Source organism: Carcharhinus amblyrhynchos, chromosome 23 (genome assembly GCF_965287045.1).
Source record: "Carcharhinus amblyrhynchos chromosome 23, sCarAmb.v2.hapA, whole genome shotgun sequence".
Taxonomy (NCBI): Eukaryota; Metazoa; Chordata; class Chondrichthyes; order Carcharhiniformes; family Carcharhinidae; genus Carcharhinus; species Carcharhinus amblyrhynchos.
In genome coordinates this window covers 28,966,291-28,981,020 of record NC_137346.1, presented here as the reverse complement: position 1 = coordinate 28,981,020, position 14,730 = coordinate 28,966,291, and the positions used below count along the sequence as shown (strand labels likewise).

General features: G+C 41.6%; 1 protein-coding gene across 5 annotated transcripts in view; it reads right to left on the bottom strand.

The window, feature by feature from the left end:
- auts2a (activator of transcription and developmental regulator AUTS2 a) overlaps window positions 1–13,483 on the bottom strand; it is a 1,149,797-nt gene extending 1,136,314 nt beyond the window's left edge. For all 5 annotated transcript variants that reach the window (XM_080210334.1, XM_080210338.1, XM_080210336.1 and 2 more), the window contains exons 1-2: window positions 13,378–13,483; window positions 12,005–12,836 (exon numbers count right to left, since the gene is read on the bottom strand). In XM_080210334.1, the coding sequence (XP_080066460.1) occupies window positions 12,005–12,310 (306 nt within the window). In that variant the 5' untranslated portion in view covers window positions 12,311–12,836; window positions 13,378–13,483. The remainder of the gene's footprint in view (window positions 1–12,004; window positions 12,837–13,377) is intronic.
- Between the last annotated feature and the right edge of the window lie 1,247 nt (window positions 13,484–14,730).

Genomic DNA, 14,730 nt, shown 5'->3' with positions numbered 1-14,730 from the left:
AAGTCCAATACGCTCCCTCAGGGTCCCCCATGGGCCCTCCCGTATTCCTGGGAGCAGGATTTGTACCCGCCCACCCAGCCTTTCTCAAGTGGTCAGGCGAAAAGGGGCACTTAATTCCACATCACCTTAAACATTACATTGAGAAAAGTATAAACGTGAGCTTATGATTCAATTCAACACTTTTATGGTTATGATAATGTACAAGAAACATTAAAGCCTTTGCTTCTGTGTTTTCTGACACTGCCTCTGAACTGTGATTATGCCCCAAACTAGTATACAGAATATAAAGCAGCTGTTAAATTTGATTTGATGCTTAGAGTCTATTTATAATGCAGCGACAGAGTAAAAGAACTAGCATGGTGAATTCCTTTAAGATAAAAAATGTGTTCCTAACAAAAAAAAAATTATTACAGCAGCTTTGTACTTTGGTGGCCTGGAAATTCAGCGACTGTGGACCCCTCATAAATGTAGAAACTTAGACCGAGACTGACAGTATGTGAAGGCTGCACGACACCACTTTGCCACTTCCATTACAGTGTATGAAATTCATCATCAAGGCATATTGTTTAAACGCATACAGCTGATTCAAGCATCAAATTGCCTCCTGTTATTTGTGTTGTCAGTGCTCGCTGCATTAACTATCGTCAGCGTGTTACTTGATTTCACTTGGCAGCGTGATAAACCTATATCTGTGTATTAGCCACAAAATAAAAATTACTCCCCCGCCCTCCCCACCAGACAACAGGCAATAGGCTAGTGTTCGATTAAAGGCGACAATCAATGTTAATTATTTTGGATTGGGGAGAGGAAAACAAAGTGAGTTTAGTTTGAGCGGCACAGTGGTTAGCACTGGGATTTGGGTTCATTTCTGGTCTCGAGTGACTCACTGTGTGGAGTCTGCACATTCTCCTCATGTCTGCGGGGGTTTCCTCCAGGTGCTCCGGTTTCCTCCCGTAGTCCAAAGATGTGCGGGTTAGGTAGATTGACCATGCTAAATTGCCCCTTAGCATCAGGGGGATTCGCAGGCATTATGGGGATAGGGCCTGGGTGGGGTTGTTATTGATGCAGACTTGACGGGCTCAATGGCCCCCTTCTTCACTTAGAGATTCTACGGGCCTCCAAACCATGACCATACATCAGTTAGTTCAACTCGAGAACACACACTTTGGAGTAGGATTGGGGTCAGCCTATTCCCCCATATATGAACATATTAAAAACAGCAGGCAGGAAAAGGTCCAATGTTTAATCAAAAATACAGTCAGTTTGCCGAAACCGTGTGTTAAGCATAAATCAGAAATCTTTGCCATTGGAACCATTCTCTAAATAAACGATCAGTGGAATTCAGGATTGGATAGGACAACTGAATGAATTAATTAGTCTATTCTAGGGAAAAGAAAGAAATATGGTGCCTCTCATGACCCCAGTATCACAAAGTGCTTTACAGCCATTGAAGTATTTTTGAAGTGTGGGAATCACTAGGTTCATATTGAATGTAACTTGGCGCATACATTTTATACATAGAAGTACATCTTTCACCATCACTGCGCTACAGGCAAACTCTTCTATATGACACTGAATACTTCATTACAGTGAGTTCTGCTAAAATGTTTACTTACTTGCCTTTCAGATGGTGACCCCCCGCACCTTCCACCGTGTTAATCCAGCAATTTTTGACTTCCTCCTCTGTCTGCAATGCAAACTAGTATCTGTTGTTCCCAGTGACTGTGACTAATCCCTGATCAACGCATCACTTGCACTGCCCATCTACTGCTTAAGGATTTCTAAACAATGAGGTGGTCATAATCATATTCCAGACCTTTAAAAAATGTTCAGAACTTGGTGACTTCTCCAGGAAAAAAGACATTTTAAGAACAAAATTCTAAAAATCCTCCTTTCCTGAGAAAGAACTGTCAGGTACGTGTCTACGGTTCAGCCTCTGATTAAAGATCACCTTGTGTGGATTAAGATAATACCTGCCTGAAGTCAGTCATTACTTCAATTTTTCTGAGCCATTAAATGAAGACACTTAAGGTGTCACCTTTCCTTGACCCATCTGCATCACAGTGCGTACCAATAATTGGAATATTTATATACTTAGCTTGGCTGGGTTTGCTGTTTAGGGGGAATTAGGTCGAATGAAAAAAGATCCTTCTTTGTGTGACACTGCTCTGCTGAAAGACAGACCAAAATAAACCTTGGAATCCTTTCAATAAAGCTAAAGCTGTCCAACCTTCCTGCTGCAGTGAATGCAACCAATCTCATTTCTGAAACTTATTACACTGATCTGAATAGAAATTGTCTTTAAAATAAAGCATGCATTTTCAGGAATGCTTTTAAGCAATAGTGTCACAAGGCATTCAAGTAATGGAAATTCGCCATGTCCGCTACGACTCTCACCGATTTTTACAGACGCAGCATAGAAAAGCATCTTTCCTGATGTACCACAGCTTGGTGTGGCTCCTGTTCTGACCAAGATCGCAAGAAACTACAAAAGGATTGTGAAAGAAACCCAGTCCATCGCGCAAACCAGCCTCCCATCCATTGACTCTATCTGCACTTCTGCTGCCTCAGAAAAGCAGCCAGCGTAATTAAGGACCCCATGCACTCTGGACATTCTCTCTTCCACCTTCTTCCATCGGAAAAAAGATACAAAAAAGTCTGAGGTCACATACCAACCGGCTCAAGAACAGCTTCTTCCCTACTGCCATCAGACTTTTGAATGGACCTACCATACATTAAGCTGACCTTTCTCAACACACTAGCTATGATTCTAACACTACATTCTGCACTCTCTGCTTCCCCTCCCCGATATACTGCATGAATGGTATGCTTTGTTTGTATAGTGCAGAAGAAAAAATATTTTTCACTGTATACATGTGACAATAATAATAAATCAAATCAAAAACATTTTCACATTTGAACAATTAAGAATTTCAGCAGTACAGTTGTTATAAGTTTAATCCTAACTCGGGAGTTTCTGACTGAAGAAGGCATTTTGAACAGTACAGAACAAGGGTGAGTCAAGATCTATCGCTGGTAATGGTGGTGATGGGAGAAGTTTAAGATGATCAATTTAGATTCTCTTTGTGCTTTATCAGAGCATATTAATATGCTGGAGTGTAAACAATCACATTTAAATACAGTCTCTCCTCCAACCTCTTGGTATCAATGGCTCATTATGTCATAGAATCCCTACAAGAAGGAGACCATTCGAACATTGAGTCTGTACTGACCACAATCCCACCAGGACCTATTCCTGTAACCCCATACATCCCCCTAACCCATGCTAATCCCCTGAACACTCAAGTCAATTTAGCTGCATGGCCAATCAACCTAACCTGCACACCTTCAGAGCACCTGGAGGAAACATACGTAGATACAGGGAGAAAGTGCAAACTCCACAAAGACAGTGACCCAAGGCGGGAATTGAATTGAATCTGGGTCCCTGCCACAGTGAGGCAGCAGTGTTAACCACTGTGCCACCATATCGCCCTATATCCATAAGTATCACAGAGTCAGGGTATATTCCGATAGCAATGTGTAACATGTCAAAGATGAACCTCAGTGTTCGCAGGATTTTAAAACTTTTTAAAAATACCTGTCACTTTGGATAGGACTTGGATCACATGCGGCCCATGAGACATTTTGTTAACCATTGCCCATGCATTGGGTTGCCATGTTCTGCCAGTTTCCAACCACTTTTTTTTCCCCACTGGTATAACTGAAGTGATACACAGGGGCAGGGGTAAGTAAAGTGTGATGCATGCTAATTGCACACAACATTGGTGGTGAGAGCCCTGTGCTCCCTCTATGTCCACAGTGTAAATATTTATTTTGCTTTTACCATTTGAAGTCGATGATGGTCCCATTAATATATTCATAATTAAGCACTTCCTATAACTTGGTCTGAAATTTTATTTTAATCATTCATGGGACGTGGTGCATGGCTGGCTGGATAGCATTTATTGCCCGTCCTCACATGCCCTTGAGAAGGTGGTGGTGAGCTGCCTTCTTGAAATACTGCAGTCCGCACGCTGTTGGTTGACCCACAATGCCATTGGGGAGGGAATTCCAGAACTTTGACCCAGTGACTGTGAAGGAATGGCTATATATTTCCAAGTCAGGATGGTGAGTGGCTTGGTGTGGAGCCTGCAAGTGGAGGGGTTCCCACGTATCTGCTGCCCTTGTCCTTCTGGACAGAAACAGTCGTGGGTTTGAAGGTGCTGTATAAGGGTTTTTGGTGAATTGCTTGTGAATTTGGCACACATTGAATGTATTTAATCTTTTTTTCACGGGGTCATAGTTAGTGACTGAGCCCGATTTCAATCTTGCAGAGCACGGAGATGAGAGAGAGCCACTCATGCGGCTCACTCACTAGCCCAGGTTGCCCATCACTGACTCTTATGAAAGACACGTGTCCTGGTCTAAAATACTCTTGGCTGCTTGCTGTTAGTGGTAGAGACTGTGTTTAGTGGACAAAGTCCTCAAATATTACACTTTAGGATCTGAACCCAGCATTGTCACTAGATTTTCTATTGCATTGGTCCCAATGTGCTGAAAACAAAGACGTGGAGATACTAGCGTTGGACTGGGGTAGGCACAGTAAGTCGTCTCACAACACCAGGTTAAAGTCCAACAGGTTTATTTGGAATCACGAGCTTTCAGAGCGCTGCTCCTTCCTCAGCTGAGTGGAAATCAACTGAAAACAAAGATTACACTTAAGGAAATGTAGTTTAACTTTATACTAAAATGCTTTTCATGTAACCTCATACTGCTCTCCTCAACATCAGTAACCACGGACACGAGAAAGAAAAGGCTTTGTACTTCCATAGTGCGTAACATGTCACTCAGGCTGTCCCTAAGTAACTCAAATCCTATGGATAACTTTTCTGAAGTGCAGTCACTGTTGTAAATTGAATAAAAACAATAACTGTTTTGCATGAAGTCTCACAAACAATGATTAAATTTGTGAATATTTTTGGTGTTGCTCATGGGGCGGGGAATTGTTGGTCAGGACACAAGGAGAATATCCTGCCTTTCCTTGATCTTTACATCACTACTGATGCTTCAGATCTACTGCTCATCTGTTGAGTCTTCAAGTAGGAATACAGTCCCATCCAAGCAAGGCTTTGTCAATTGCAATGGGAGAAGGGTCTACTGCCACTTGCAACTTCCTATGATGGTGCTTTTCCGTGGTAATCGGAAAGCACAGCTTTTCAAATACCTATGTTCCAATGTGGAGACTTTGGTGCCAAGCGTTTTGTTTATGTACAGACTGCTTCCAATTGCTGAAGTCAATCTAGCATGAAATGGTGCCTTGTTTGCATGAATCCACATAAGCAATAGTCCTGTTTGGTCAACTCAGTGCTATGGTACCATCAGGTTTTCTATATGGCCAGTCTTTTCAGTGTCTAGCCCCTGTCCCCTCCTCGCCCCGCCTAGCCTAGTCCTAATCATAAGCACACATCCTTTCTTCGATTAGTTCCTTTGGAGACATTTATGTCTCTCTGAGGCATGGAAATGAACAGGAAGGAGCTCAGTTTAATATTTAATTCAAAGGGTGTACTGCTGACAATGTAGCATTTGGAACTGCATTGGCATGTCAGTCCAAATCATGTGCTCAGGTTCTGGAATGAAGCTTGCATACACAACCTCTGAACTCAAGAGATGGCCAAGTCAACCAAACTGACACCTGCTTCACCCACATATTTTACAATGCAAAACGCACTCTCCAGACACAACTCAAATTTGCAATCATAAGCATCACTAGATACCTTCTGACATTTCATGGTTCATGTTATTCACACAGATTACATGCCCAGCATTATGCGTGACTTAAATTCGAGTTAAATTTTTTTTTAAATCTACTTGTTGCAACATGGACAAAGTCTGTGCTTTGAAGCACTCCACTTTTGAGAGATTAATCAATCCTGCAGAAATCTGACCCACACAATCAACCAAATTTAGGTGTGTGCGCGCATTAACAACACTAGTTGCCATTTGACAACAAGTCGACAATTAAATCTGCAACTTGGCATACATCAAAATACTGCAGTTAGTTTTCTAGATGCCAAAACAAAAATCAGCCCCAGAAGCATTTTTCCATTTTTTAAAATTGATTCAAAGATCTGCAGAGTGCAGCCAAGTAGCCCCATTTATTTAGGCCATTCATTTTTAACATTCCTATCTACAAACACCATCAAGATGGACATGAGCCCTTCATGACAGCAAGAGTTTTAAGAATAGAATAAGAACAAGGAGCCAAAACTGCAGGTTATTGTATCTTATTGAAACCTTGACTTAGCATTGTGGCACGACAAGCATGGACTTTTTTTTCCCCAAATACCGTAGTGAAACTTTATAGTAATAACTCTATTAAAGGTATATGACACACACAGGGAGAAACTACTTACTCCATGAAAGGAGGTCCCAGCATCCATATGCAGGAATCAATGCGTTATAAAAAGGTCTTGCAGGTGAGATATATAAGTGTCAATCTGGCCCAATTGCTTCTTTTGCTTACAGCATGAGTGAAAGCATGAGCTACGAGCAAGAACGAATGCTTTCGAAAATGATTCTGGTGAAATGTATTCAAGTATTGAAATATAAACTTATTTTTTACAATGACGTAAAGAAATCATTATGCGACCAGACATGTGCCATAAAGACAATAAAAACTGAAAAATTCTGGAAAATCTCAGCAGGTCTGCCAGTTTATTTATTAATCCCCTGGTTACCACATTCCGGCACACATTTGGGTACACCGTGGGAGGATGTAAAATGGCCAATGCACCTAACCAGCACGTCATTCGGACTATGGGAGGAAACCCACGCAGACACGGAGGGAACATGCAGACTCCGCATAATCAGTGACACAAGCTGGGAATCGAAGCCGGGTTGCTGGCACTGTGAGGCAGCAGTGCTAACCACTGTGACAGCATCAGTAGGAGAGAGAACCTAGCTAATGTTGAGTCTGGTGACTTTTGAGGCCAACTCCTATATCCAAATAGCAAGCCTGGACATATATACCTGGGATTAAACTAACACAGTAAACCATCAAGGAATTCAGAAGACACTGCAAATTACAACTGTGGAATAGCAACATTGTAGAAATTCATCCAAACAGCAGCATATATTACACTGATTTGTGTATTTTTTTTAAACGCGGTATTCTAAAGCATACTTTTAAAATGGATTTCAGAGGAGATAATAAAACTGATGAATCGACTGTCATAAAGGAATATATCACATTGTAAACTGAACTGCTACCTGAGTTTTGATACAAGGAGTAGCATACATAGTACACGTAGGTGAGGGTCAGTGTTTCTCACATTCAATTGTTAACCATAGTTAACAGCTCCGTTAACACTATCTTCACTCGGATTGTTAGACTGCAGAATGACAAGAATTCAAAATCTCTCCTCCAAACCTCTCTCAGGTCATTGCGCTGAGCAACAAAAAACAACACCATCGTTCTGCAGAGACGAATAAAGCCCAACTCAAATAATTGAATTTAAACCAACATTCTTGACTATGTTCAGTACATTATTGACTGACTGGCGAAACTGCTCATAACAACGTGCTACACAAAATTACTGACTCTGTTCTCTGCAGGGCTGCGACTGATCAATGTCTCAATTACGAGGCTTCATACTTTTTTGTTGCATTTTCAGATACAAGGAAAATTCTCAATTTCTCATGCGTCACTGAAGTGAGCAGAGACAAGACTGAATTTTTCTTTTGAAAAAAAAAATCAGTGTAATCCTGTTCTGATAAATTTCATGCAAACAAAAAAGAAAATATATCCCAATTAAGAAAAAGGACACTTCATTTGATTTCCGGACAATTGTGTGACCACAAAAACCATGCTAAAATGGAGGATCAATTATTGCCAAATAAAAAGCAATTCCTGATATGGTTAAAAATAAAGAGGATTCATTTTAATATAAATTGCTATACATCAGTGTAGTAATGTCCTTTTACGGTGCACTCAAACCATTCCTGATCATTTTTCATGGTCATAATTTAAATGTGACAGTCATGCAGTTTATTGTTGTTCTGTTAACATCTCTACATCTTACTAAAAAAAATACACTGGCCCATAACTTTCTAAAAAAAAAATCACTCTCCCTTTTACTTTCCACAGTTTGAACCCCCAATGAGAAAAGTGTCTATTTTTTTGACAAGCACAAGTGGTCTCTATTCCACTGTGCAGTAAATCTGTTTGTAACTATGCACGGATGGCCCCCAACAAACATGTTAATCAGATGGGTGGCCTGCTGGTCAGCACCGCTGCCTCACAGCGCCAGGGACCCGGGTTCAATTCCAGCCTTGGGTGACTATCTACGTGGAGTTTGCACGTTCTCCCCATGGATTTCCTCCAGGTGCTCCAGTTTCCACTCACACTCTAAAAGATATGAGAGTTAGGTTGATTGGTCAGGTTAAATTGCCGCTTAATGCCAGGGGATTAGCAGGGTAAAGGCATGGGGTTACAGGGGTAAGGCCTGGGTGTTGCCAGTGCAGGCTTGATGGGCTGAATGACCTCCTACTGCACTGTGGAGATTCTACTGAGGCTGTGAGTCAGGAGTGTACCCATCACAGCTTGGACGTTGAGTTTTTGTTGTTTTGCCGCTCCCTCTATTTCTGCATCCTCTCTTTTCCTTCTCCCCTATGTACTCTAAGAATGGTATGTTTTGTCAGTATAGCTTGCAAGAAATACAACTTTTCACCATATCCTGCCATATGACAATAATAAACCAAATCAAATTTCATAAAGTACAAAAGACCTTAAATTCTGACAATGTCCAAGAGAAACCTGATGGACTATTGCATGTTTTGAAATATCGATGTTCGTATTGTATTGTTCGAATGCTGTCAAGTGCTAACATCTTCAATTCTTTTGCAACAAGACATTGGTCTTAGAAAATGGAACAGGGTACAATGCTCAAAATGAACCAAGAAAACCACCCACTGTCTACAGCCACAACTGCAACACAATATGTATTAGCAATACTCCAGAATACACGATATTGTGCAAATATTTTCAGGATTTACTGACAGCACTCGATTTTAATACAAGTTTGGGTGACCAAGAACTTAGACATTTTATCTTCTTGGAAGTACCTAAGCTTCGAACCACTTGGCTTCATAAAAGTATCAGATATCTTTAATGAGTGCATCAAATTATAACAAAATACTAAAATTAAATGCATTAATGAAGAGGCACATTTATTAATAAAGATACACTTGCTCATTTAGACTAGTTTTCAATGAGTTCACAAGAGCATTTATTTGCTGAACTGTGTATTTTTGCATCGATTATTTCCCTCTATGTAAGAATTGCGTTGAACCTTTATGTTGCTAGATCGTCAGGAGGGCAAAATAAGGCATTTTATTTTAATTATTCAATGAGCACACTATTAAAACAAGTAATCATTCTCCATTTTTACTTCAGAGGCACAGAGCCACAGCAAACGGATATTAAAAAAGTTACTCACTTTTAGAAAAGGATGGCTGTCCATCCACTCTCACGAAAACTTAAAAATAAAAACTTGCATCAGCAATTCTGGGGTCCCTTTAAATGTCAAGCAGCTTCTGGACGGTTGACTCAAATGATCAGAATCAGCTACCTGTGCTTTGCAAACTCATACCTCACTGTCAAATGAACTGATTGTACTCCCAATACTTTTGTCTTTAATATGGATCAATGCTGATCAAATTAATTTAGCATCGCTCTGAAGGATTTAATAGGGGTTCACAGTAGGTATGACAAGTCAACAACAATTCCACCAATGAATATCGGAACACAACAACAACAAAGTCAGTCCAATACAAGAGCTCATGTCCAAAGCTAAGCCATGTTTTAAGGCTGAGTATAACCCTTAAGGCTCCCTATAATGAAAGGGAAACACACCATTTGCTATACACGGGGAGTACTAAAAATCTATGAAATTTCCTAAATCCACATGTCTAGACATTGTCCAAGACCATTAACATTGAACATGTGGCTAGACTTCATTATCAATCCGGAAAGGAAGGCACCAGCTAGACTAGCATGTGTAGCCCCTAACAATATCGTGGTGTCATTGAAGTAACATTCCAGGCAATACCATGCCTCAAAATAGAGCCAGAATTTCTAATTGTCCCTTCTTTCCAACCAGGGAATATCTGAAAACAATTGTGAACTTAATAATCTTAATAATTCATTACAAAATAATTTTGCAAAGTAGTATTAATCCATTTACCAAAATTAAATAAATGGTTCATGGTAAATGCATTTTTGCACCTCAGAGGAAGGACATGATGGCAACCAATGCCCCAAATTTAGATTTACGAACACCTTCCTAAACCAATTCGTTTTACAATTAGCCTGATATTTGAAATAAAATGAAACTCTGCAGAATGTTATTCTGAGCAAATAACCATCTCTTCCTATAGATGTCACTGACAAGATCTGATGGTTAAAAGGACACACTTCATATTCAGCAGTGGAAAGAGACAATTCAGAGAAAGTGTAAAAACAATGTATAAGAAACAGATAGCAGATATATTGACCTATTGCTTGAGCTATCATTCCTACACACAAGAGACTGTGATACCGCAGTGCATGAGGTTGAAAACAAATGCAAAAAAAACTTATAAATAAAAACTGTTGGAAAAGCTGTACAAGTCCCATCTCCAGCACACTCACATTTATATTCCAGTGAAAGTTAACATTAAAATTACATTCCTCCTTAATAACAAAAATAGTTAGGTACAGCTTGATCCTGGGAAGTGGTTTAATGAAGTTAATAATGCTAAACCAATAAACAGCAAGGGATGTAAAAATTTACCAAATCAATACTGGTACTTTTGGATGCTTTAACTGAAGTGAGTTCCAATTCATGCAGCACTTCTGTTTAAGGGAAGCAAACATGTGGACTGGGGCTATTTGCTTGTGGTTCTCAATAATAGGTGGTAGCGGAGGGAATCCAGCAGCTGTTAAATCCATGGAGCTGGCTCTTCTCAAACAGCACACATCCCAACCAGTGGCTTACCATTCAATACTGACCATGGTTAAAAACGTCCCTTACTTAACACTGACAATCTGTTAACATCTGGGCAAACCTTCCAACTACTTTGTTGGCACTAGGAGGTAGAAATATGCAACCTACATCATTTCATTGTCACACAAACAGCAAAACGTAACTTGAACAGGGAAAGCATTTACCAACCACATTGAGGAGTTCTGCCAACTCTAATGACTTTTCCAAGAATGCAAAAAACAGAAATCATATTTACAATGTAATTTTTCCAAGTATGCCGGTTGTATTTCCAAAACGCTTCTCAATAAATAGTTATGTCATTTCTTAATAATTCATAGTCAATACAAACATTCAATAGCGGTGTGTTGTACCAATCCCTTGGGCGCTCCCCTCTTTTTTTTCCCCCCAAAAGTACTAGTTGAGGTGGCTTCCAAACCAATGCAAGTACAATAGCTGGCAGCTTTTAAATCTTTTCAGTCACAACTGATTTTGGCCAATAATAGTCACCACATCTCCCAGATTCTCAATTCTCCATAGGGGAGTGCCTGAATGAGAAAAGTAAGCAATGTTTAGACCTAATACTTCTGTGACATGTGAGTTAAAGAGGTACACAAATCTCAAGAGGGCCAAATCACTGCATTCCTTCTACCTTTGGTAAAGTACCAACATTGTTTTCACACACTTTCTTACTTTATCTCAACTCTTAAATGACCGGGATGGAGATTACAAGACAAATACCAAGAAAATACTGTCTACAGGAACAGTCTAGCTCTGGTTCAGCATCAGTGTGGCAATTTGCTCAACTCCAACCATTCTGTAACTGATCAGACCAGTTTGATCAAACAATATGAAGTGTGGGTTTAATCATTTCTTTAAAAGCTTCACCATTATATTGTAATAATAAGGGGGGATCACTGTGCGAAACAAAATCTTAAACACATTTAGGCTTAAAAGGAGGCGAAGAATTCGCCGTGCCTTACCTCCAGAGCTTCCAAGGTGATGAAGCTGGCTATTCCAAATCCATCAATCAGATCTTCCTCTCCCGAGGTGGAATCTTTCCTCCGGCGCCTGGGAGGTCTGGGACGGGATGAGGCTGGGTTCTTGTTGCTGCCCTCTCGCTCAGACCCTGATGAGGATAGAGTGTTGATGGCCCCCGAAGTGCCTCCTCCTCCTCCTCCTCCCCCACCACCACCACCACCTCCAGCTCCCTTGGCTTTTCTGTCTCGGTTCCTCTGGGTTCTGGATCGCCTACTCCGGCGAAGCCCACTGCACCGCGGGCCATCCATTGCACAAGAATTCCCCACAGAGATGTGACCGCTTTTATTTGTATATATATATATTCAAAACTCAATAAAAATTAACAATGGCAATTCCACAAAGCCCATGCAAAGCACTTTGCAGGAGGCGATGGCTGGATGCACGTCGTCTGTGTATTAATCACCGGGGCTAGAGCAAAAAAAAATCCGCAAGAGGAGAGAACGAATCCGTTTACAACTTGGATGGAGAAATCATTCCAGTATTCCCATAATAATTCCAAGGCGAGCCGACCGTCCAGACAGGAACTGACCAAATTCCAAGTGAAATTGACAAGGAAATTCCCAGGTGTAATTGACCAAATTCTCAAGTGAAATTGACCAGGTCTCCACAGTGCAGGCTGACGTTGATTCTATAATAACACCACTTTTTTTAATATTTATATTTATTTTTTTGCCCGCAAGAGATACGAGTTTTTTTTTCTAAATTTCCCCCAATAGTTTCAGCAGCAGTAATCTCCCGGAATCCACAATAACCACGACCACAATTTGGTCCTTCCTAAAAATTAAAAATAAAATCATACACTTGGCAAAATGCTCTTACCACTTGTAGCGACCCGAAAATAACTAGAAATTCTGGCCGATTTTTCTGCTCCCCCCCCTCTCTTCCCCCCCCCATTAATTTCTGCATTTGATCCAGTTACTAAAAAAAAAGGTGCTTAGCGACCAAAAAAATGATGTTTGATTCACACCTTTTCTCTCCCCACATTATCTCTTATCCTCCCAATCTCTCCCGCACACATTCAGTCCTTTTCCCTCTTTCTTTGCTGTGCCCACCCACCCACTTCTCCCTCTCTCCTTCCCCCCTCCTCCTCCTCGTCCTCTCCACCGTCTCCCTCTCTGCCCCCCCACCACCACCCACCACAACCCCTCTGTCTCCCTCTCTCTCTCTCACCACCACCCCCCCCGCCCACCCTTCTATCTCCCTCTCTCCTCTCCTTCCCTCTCCCCTCTGTCTCCCTTTCTCTCTCCTCTCTCTCTCTCTCTGTCGCTCTCTCTCTCTCTCTGACTTCTCTTTGTCTAGAATGAAATTCACGCACCGTACATCCCACCACAGTAGATTTCAGCTCCAGCCATCAGACTGAAGACTTTCGGAGCTGACGGGGTGTTTTTTTTTGTTCTCCAGATGCCGATCAAATGCAAAAAAAAAGAGAAGAGGGGGGTTGGTAAGAGAGGTTGGGTGGGGGGGGGTGGGGGAGAGATGATGAAAGGATCCTAATCGGGGGGGAAGGAAGGGGGAGATGAATAAGAATGGAGAGAGAAAGAGAGAGAGGGTAGAAAGACAAATCCTTTTAAAAAGAATGGAGCTTTCCCCAGTCTGTAGTACACAGATCCACAGCCCCTTCAGCGCAGGGATAACAACTTACGCCAGTTCCGCTCATGTCTACTTCCTCACCAGGAAATAGTCCAACCAGTTTGACTGGGGCATTTGTTCTCCCCCTCCCTGCAGATTTTCCAAACCAGCCCACTTGCCCTGGGGTGCCTTGCCCCTTTTGAGAAGGGGTTGGGGGGTTCTCCTTGCTCAGATCCCCCCCCCCTCACCACCCCATCTTTCACAGCTAGCGGCTTTAATGACACCTCCTTCATTACGTTGCATCTGTGTTCCTTAAGTTCTGCTGAAGTCAGACAACAAACTAGGACAGCACGGGGGGCTTTTTAAAAATTATATATATGTTCAAAAAAAAGCTCCAGAGGCACTGGCATCTCGTTTTTTCCAAAGATGTTTGAAAGATGCACCCTTTTGGGAGCCCATGTCATGTAACTAGAAACTCCCCATGGCTACATATTGTACATTGTTGCTAATTAAGTAGTGTTTCTTTTTCCCTCTGTTAAATGATACATTGTAGAGACCGACGGAACTGCAAACTGGAGTGATGATTCAGCGTTGCCCGTTAGCTGCAACAAGGTGTCAGTCTGAACTTTAGGAGTTACTTTACCCTACTTCCCCCCAGCCCCCCTCCCCGAAGAAGAATACCTCCTGCTCAAGGATGGATCCTAGCAGATCGAACCAACGGATTGGTGCCGTCTGGACAGGATTCCTCCCGCCCATGGGATCTTTATCAGATCCTGGTGATCTACAGAGGTTCTGTGCCAGTCCATCGAACTGGGATCGATAATCGGCTTGCCAAGATGCCACCCACTCATTGTAAGGACTACAAGTCGGTCCAACCAGCCCTGTCCCAGTGCACTCCCCACCCCCCTGCGGTGATCCAGCTTGGGAGCGAGCAAGCCTTGATGGGTTGGGGCCAGTCAGATGGGAAACCGATTTTAAAAAAAAACATTTGATTTTCTGTGAGTTGGACCCAACATTGAGAGTATAATAGCAAAGAAACACACAACTGGAAAGAAATGTTCAACAAACAAATAAGGCCACAAGTTTAGATGTTCTTTCA